General features: G+C 47.7%; 1 protein-coding gene across 1 annotated transcript; it reads right to left on the reverse strand.

Moving 5' to 3' along the window:
* Window positions 1–1,426: 1,426 nt before the first annotated feature.
* On the reverse strand, window positions 1,427–4,318 carry TCF21 (transcription factor 21). Its single transcript, XM_037045711.1, has 2 exons — window positions 3,622–4,318; window positions 1,427–1,946 (listed from the first exon to the last, which is right to left on the reverse strand). The coding sequence occupies exons 1-2, from the start codon at window positions 4,069–4,071 to the stop codon at window positions 1,857–1,859; spliced, it is 540 nt and encodes a 179-aa protein (XP_036901606.1). The 5' UTR covers window positions 4,072–4,318; the 3' UTR covers window positions 1,427–1,856.
* Window positions 4,319–7,171: the final 2,853 nt, after the last annotated feature.

Raw genomic sequence — 7,171 nt, forward strand, 5'->3', positions numbered from 1 at the left:
AAATATGCTGAACTGAAATACAACAAGAAACTTGAATCTTGCTGGGACTCATCTCTGACTTGAACTCTGGATGGGTGGAGGTGAGGGCAGTGTCCTCTGGTAGGAGCACGGGAATTCAGGCAATAAGGAGGTGGCCAGAGCTTGAAATGGGCTCTTCAAGGTCAAGTGTGGGGGTAGGGGAGTGGTAGGATAGAATGAGGCCCCGAGAAGTCCTCCCAGGTGCGTTTGACAGGCAAGTGGATGAGGAATCACCCAGTTCCCAGCCCCTGGAGAATGAACCCCGCACTGCGTACGGTGGTAACTGAGCCCTGGCAGAGAACACCCCTGGGCGCATCGGTTGCCTCTTCTTGACAAGCTCATTCTTTCAGGGCCAAGCCGAGGGCTCCACCTCTAAGCCACCTTTGGGGTTAGTAGAAGGTTAAGTGCGAAAAGGGAAGCGGAGAAGCTCCTACTCCAGGTACCAAACTGAATCGAAAAAAAGAAAAAAAATCGAAAAGAAAGAGCCAACGAAGCGGAAGTTTCAAGGCCCTCTGCGAGGAATAACAGTATAAATAACCGAAGACGTCTTGTAAACACTGCGGTCATAACCCCGAACATTAAACAGCCCCGGTGGCATCTGGCTCATCGGCCGCCGCGGGCTGCGCTGGGGCAGCAAGGGAACCAGGTCCCAGGCTCCTCGGCCTCGCCTCTCTGTTTATCTCAACTTAATCTTCCCCAAGGAGCTGTTCCGTAGCCTGGAAGATGTTTAAATTAAAACCCAGTCCGCCGGAAGTCGTGGCGGGGAGCTGTATGCACTGGGTAACCTTAACCGAACGGCAGGCAGGCAGGCGCTGTTGTTAAAACGAATTAATTAATAAGAAATACATAATGTTTGTTGCAGCACTTTGAAAATCGGGAAATACTTCCTAGGGACTACGGAATTTATATTTTTCGTAGTCCCATTATTTCTTTATTGTTCTGTAACTGTGGGTTGCATGCCCTCCTGTGGAAAGTTATGAAACACGAAGTTCACCTTCTTGCTCATGTTAGCAGTTACCTACACTGCGGAACACCCAAAACCGGCTTTTCCTTTTCTGGTGTTTTTACCTCTTGAACTGTGTTACTACTAATAACTTTAATCCTGCCCTTTCTTTGTTTACAATTACATTATTTTTAATTGTGTTAGAAGTAACCTGGAAACCTGAGAGATCAGAAGTGGTTTTTTTCCACCCTCCCCCCTGCCCTCGTTTCAGTGAGAATTGTCATCTGTACCTTCACAGTGCAAATCATATTTAATCCTCTTCAACCTCTAGGAGTTTGGATTGAGGTTCAAAAGAACATTTTTTATTATCAAGCTTCCCCACAGATTTCTGTTTTTCTATTCCAAGTATTTTTTTTTAAATCACACCAATGTCAGGGCCTTTAGCAATATAAAGAAAGATTTATTTTTGAAAGTAGCAAAAACTTGTTTGAAAAAATATATATCTTTAAGTGAATTACTTTATAAACGTGACTATTAAAGTCAGCTATTCTATGATCTACACTTTACAACATACTGTACAACAGATACAGATTGATACGCTCTTATTATCTAGTCATATATTCATAATTACATATTGCACTTGGACCAGCAAGGCTCGCAGAGTCATTCACGTACAAATTATTAAAGTTAAATAGACGGGAATCTTTGTAAGTACAACTGATCTCCTCTGGCTTGGAAACGAATCTCCTCGTCGCTGTAAAGTGTTCTCGCAGGGTGGGGCAGAGAGAGGGGCTTTGCAGGGGGAAGCAGAGGCAGAGAGCAGCGAGGGCAGGGGTCGCCTTCCCTGGGCTGGTTTCCCGGGGAGCACGCCTTTCCCAGACTCGCACCTCCAAGGTCAGGACGCTGTGGTTCCACATAAGCGGCTCGCGGTCACCACTTCTTTCAGGTCACTCTCTGGTTTCCCCGCCACCATAAAGGGCCATGTCTGCAGGAGAGAAGAGAGTGGAAGGAGGTAAGTGGCCGCGGAGGAGGGGTGGGGTGGGTTTCCAGACTGACGGAAGGAGAGGGCCCCGTGGGGGCAGGCAGTGAATCCTACGGACCGGTTATCTCTGCGATTTACCCGGAGTCCCATTGAGCCTCGTGGCCGGATAAAGCAAAAAGCAGCATGGGCGCCAAGGCACCGCTCCGGGGGGCAGAGCAAAGGGGAGATCCCTTCTAGGGTTCGCAGCGAAGCCCAAGGGAGGCGGCCCTACAGAAAGCCCGAAGTGGCTCATGCCCTGGCAGAACGCACTGGAGACGGAGCGGGGAAACCCAGAAGGAGCGCTCGCAGACTGGGCGCCGGGTCAGCGCGAGGCCGCTGTCAGGCTTCCTGGACCTCCGGCTTCTACCTCCGTCTACTTCCCCTTCCGATTCTGTTCCCTCCGTCACAGATGCGGGCTGTGACGAGCCCTTTTTCTAAATTAATTGCTGTCTCTTAAGGGAAAAAAGAATATCAATGAAAGAATATACATGCGTATTTATTTTAAGATCGTCTTCCTGTTGGGCTGAGCAAGCATAACCTTCTCTTCCCTTCTCCGTGATGTTGTATAATAAAGCCCACTTAAGTTTCTTGTTCAAAGATGAAGGCAGCAGCAAGTTGTAAATGAAGGCAGTGCTTTCATTTGACTTCCGGATTTTAAACAGCTATTTACTCATCTCACGCGAAAAATAAACTTTTAATTGGAGGGGAAAATATTTTTCGAGGCAAAATGTGGCTTTGCACCTCCTGGTTCCAACTCAGTGAGAAGACAATCCAAATCTTCAAACCTCTCTCATTAGTGCTGGCAGATAAGACGCTCTTAAGAGGAAAACCTCTTATTCTTATCATGTATAAACAGAGGCGCTAGTAAGTTGTTTTTCTTTAGAGCCTGTAAGTTTTAAAACTTACAGATGAAGTGGAATTAGATATATTTGTTAAACAGTAAAATGCATTTGAGAAAAATATTAGGCTCATTCAGCTTAGTTTTTAAGGTACAAAATAAAATGTTCTTAAATTTTGAACCAAAGTGACCTTTTCAATATTACTCGTTACACCAATACTCGTGAGAATGTGCTGATTATGCTGATATTTGCTAGAACTTCTGGGATTTAAAAATGTTAATAAACTTATGGGAGAAGCACAGCACATTCAAGTAGTTGGGGACTTACTTGACAATTGTAGGAGACGTGATGTTCCCACATCTAGTGGTCTTATACATGCTTCAGAAAGAAACAAGAGTTGGGTGGTTTTACTTACAAGAATGAGAGGGGAAAATCGAGTTCCACTCTTTAGCTAAAAGAAGAATAAAGGGATTAATAACAAGCCGTCCCGGCGGGCAGCGTCTCCTCGGCGTTCCCTGCCCGCACCAGTCCCTCCGCTCCGGCCCTCGCGGCTCCGGTACCAGGGACCCTCCTCTTTGCCAGCTCAGTCCACGTGCACGCTCCTAAGTGGGCTGCCACGTCTAACAATCTCATAAATCACCCCTGCTCCGGCGGCTTGTAAGGCAGAGAGCGGGAGCCGCGCGAGAATCTCCTGCAAGGGTCCCTAGAGGCGCTGGGCTGGTGGTGGCGGCGGTGCTGCAGTCCCAGCCCGGAGCGCAGACTCTCGGACCGCGTGGGGCGGGGGCCCTCGGAGGACTTACCAGGTTGACCGGGTGGATGTAACCGTTCTCGTATTTGTCGTTAGCCAGGATCTGCCTCAGGTGGGCGATGTAGCTGGACGCCAGCCGGAGCGTGTCCAGCTTGGAGAGCTTGGTGTCCGGAGGCACCCAGGGCAGGGTGGTCTTGAGCCTGGAGAAGGCCTTGCTCAGCACCCGCATGCGGGCCCGCTCGCGCGCGTTGGCTGCGTTGCGCTGGACCTGCTTCCCCTCCTGGCTGACCCCGCTCAGGGGGCTTTTCTTGGTGGGCGCCTTCCTCCTCTTGCCTAGGCCGCCGCGGCCCTTCTGGGGAGACCCAGTCTCGCAGTTGGAGCTCTCCTCGGTGCTCTCATTGGAAGTCACAAACTCCTTGTTCGAGTCCATTTTCAGCCCGTCGCAGTCCAGCATCTCCACTTCTTGGAGGTCCTCCACGTCGCTGAGAGAGCCGGTGGACATGATTGCGGGAGAGGAGGAAAGGGACCGAGGGAAGGGAGCGAGGAGGAAGAGACCCGGAGACCACTGGGCCCCCCTAGTGTGCAGTGTGAAGCAGCCACCTCCCGTGGGGAGTTGGAGTTGGGGTTCTGGTTGGGTCTCACACCCCTTTCCCCTTCGCAGAGTTGTGAGAAGGACCCTCCACGGCTTCTTTGGGAAGGAAGCCGACGCTCTGTTCCCCACCCCCGGAGTCCTGGCCGTAGAGGAGTGTGAGAGAGCGCTGAGGAATTTGGTGGACACTAGGAATTTATCTGGGGAATAGAGAGGCGGATCCTTGCAGCCCAGGGGAGGGGCCTGCCAAGCCCCAGCAACGCTCTTAGACCCCTTTCACAACCGGAGGGAAGCTCTCCCTCACTGGCCCTGATTTCCAACTTGTAATGTAAATCAGTTCAAACGCAGCGCTTAAATACCCGTCACCTTCTTCCACTTCAGGGTGGGCCCAGGGGGAGCAGGGCCCAGCGACAGGCCTCTCGGGGCTCATTGCCCATCTCCCATCTCCTAAGGCCTGCGTTCCCTCTTAAGAGGTCCTAGATGGTTGCATATAGCGAACTTCAGGAAAACGACCAGATCTTTTCTTCTTTCTGTGAGTTTCACCCACAAAGCATCCCCTCTTGCCTCCTTTCCTCCAAGAAAACATCAATTAAAATCCAGGCAGAAGCCCTGGCTGGGTAGTTCAGATGGTTAGAGCATCATCGAGGTACACCAACATTGGGGGTCCATCTCCTGTCAGGGCACATACTAGAATCAACTAATGAGTGCATAAATAAGTGAGTGGGACAACAAATGGATGCTCTCTCTCTCTTTCACACACACACACACACACACACACACACACACACACACACACACAAACACACGCAAACAAACAAAATCCAGGCAGAGATAAACTACCTCTTGCCAACACCCTATAAGACTACAATCTTACCAAGATGTCTTCCGGCCTTAACTGGTGAACATCAAGAAAATGAGTGCTTCATAGAATCTTTAGGGTACTGTCAGACCAAGTACTAAGAAATTCACCGGCACCCGGTCACTTTGAAGACAGGAAGAAACTGCCCGTGTGTGTACAAACACAACCCCATGCACACACCACACACAATCCTGAGCATAGCGGGAGTGGGGGAGATGAGATAGAGTAACATGAATGTATGGAAAGTATTTTGTAAGGTGATAATCTTTTTCTTAATGGAATTAAAACTGGTTTCTAAATTTTTCTTTTTTTAAAGAATTGTATTTTTTTAAAGATTTTATTTATTTATCTTTAGAGAGGAAGGGAAGGAGAGAGGGAGAGAAACATCAAGGCATGGCTGCCTCCCGTGTGTCCCCCACTGGGAACTGGCCCGCAACCCAGGCGTGTGCCCCGACTGGGAATCGAACCGAGATCCTCTGGTTCATAGGCCCGCGCTCAATCCACTGAGCTACACCAGTCAGGGCTAAATTTCTTTCTACAAATGTATTTAATACTGTCTTAAGAATCTTAGTTGCTCTCAGATGTCACCTGGCCTGGGACTTCTAGTTTTCTTCCAGCGCTACTGCCTTTTCCTTCTCGTTACGTCCTCTCTGCCTGCCAGGCTCCTCACATGAAGCTGACATTCCAAGACACTAAATAGCATTATCCCTTTGGGAAAGGTTCTTTTCCATTTCTGACTGCTGCTTGGACCATCTTTCCTAGAGAAGAAGACAATCTGGGGAGTAAGTAGAAAGGCAAAGGGAACCAGAAACCAAGGGGTGGCGTGAAATTGATGAGATGAAATTGAAGAGACTGAGTACATGGATCTCTTGCTAGTTTTTTTTTGCCTGGTTTTCTTTACTTGCAATCAGGCACCGAAGAAGAGGGGCTGAAGCAAAGTGTAAGAGTGGCATCTGAGTCTTTGTCCGGGAGTCTGCACCCCTCTTGTACATTAAGATATCATATCTCTAATCCCGGGCTCAGCTGGGAATTCACTAACCTCTAAGGTTTTGTTTTGTTAGCAGGGTCTTGTTTGCTTTCCCCCTATGCTGTAAACTAAACAGATTGTCAGCAAATCAGTCTTTATTAATGAATTAGTGAACCCCCCCCTCGCCACCATAATATCTTTGCCCAGGATTCAAAATTTGTTAATCACCAGTATAGAGATTTATGGGCTCTCTTCTTTTCTGTTGTTTGTGCAGGTGGAGGTTTAAATGACCATATCCACCACAAAGATTTATTGCAAGAGTGATTGATGTTATAAACCAGGAAAAAGACTCTTCCCACAGCAGGGATGACAGAAATATCAAGTTGAAGTTGCCTTTGTCCTCCTGCACCAATGACCCAGGACTAGAACTCAGAAAGCGCAATCATTTAATCTGAGGTCCAAAGCAGCATTAAGTGAACACCCAGCAGGCCCGCTACACTTTCCCCTACTAAGTCCCAAGCTAGTTTTCTTTGATTTTCCCTCCCTTGTCTCAGTCTTGGTAAAACATGAAAGTTAAAGTTATTTTTAGACTAAAAGAAGTATGTGAAATGGACTTTGGCCAATACTTTGTGAAACCTGTGTGTGTATGTGTGTGGGGAGGTAGCCACTGAGATATATGCAAAATAATCATAGATAATTTATTTATTTGGGCTCCAGAATGGGATAATGATTAAGAATCAGAACAATGGCCTTACCATACACCAGGCCATTAAGTTGTTGAGATTTTGCTTCTTGAGTCACTCTTTTCTGGAGAAAGGAGGAGGGTGTGGCTTTCTGCTACACCTTAGCTGGTAGGCTTGTCAGGCTGTTTGGGGGAAAGTAGCAACGAAGCTTCACATACCACTGAATAGATTTCTGATGTTTATTTTTTCCCAAGGTCTGCAACTTAAAAATAACAATTTTTGGACGCAGGCAAAACCAGCTTTATGCCACACACTGATTTTTTGCCTAGCTATTATTATTATTATTATTATTTTAGATAGGCAAGAATTAAATATACTCATCCTGCAGTGATACATTTGGTATGGGAAGGGTAACTGAGTTGATACGAACTTTGGGATGTTTGTGAAAACACCCCAATGGATGGTTGCCAGTTTGGGAGCATGGTGTGAAGAAAGCTATTATTT

The sequence above is a fragment of the Sturnira hondurensis genome, unplaced genomic scaffold, assembly GCF_014824575.4.
Source record: "Sturnira hondurensis isolate 20B ecotype Veracruz unplaced genomic scaffold, ASM1482457v3 Scaffold0004474, whole genome shotgun sequence".
NCBI classification, from domain to species: domain Eukaryota; kingdom Metazoa; phylum Chordata; class Mammalia; order Chiroptera; family Phyllostomidae; genus Sturnira; species Sturnira hondurensis.

What these genes read in the sequence shown, in the direction of transcription:
- TCF21 (XM_037045711.1), bottom strand. Translation starts at nt 4,071, where the DNA reads ATGTCCACCGGCTCTCTCAGCGACGTGGAGGACCTCCAAGAAGTGGAG. An exon ending in ACATCCACCCGGTCAACCTG is followed by an intron (nt 1,947 to 3,621) that starts GTAAGTCCTCCG and finishes TCTCTCCTGCAG; the next exon opens with ACATGGCCCTTTATGGTGGC.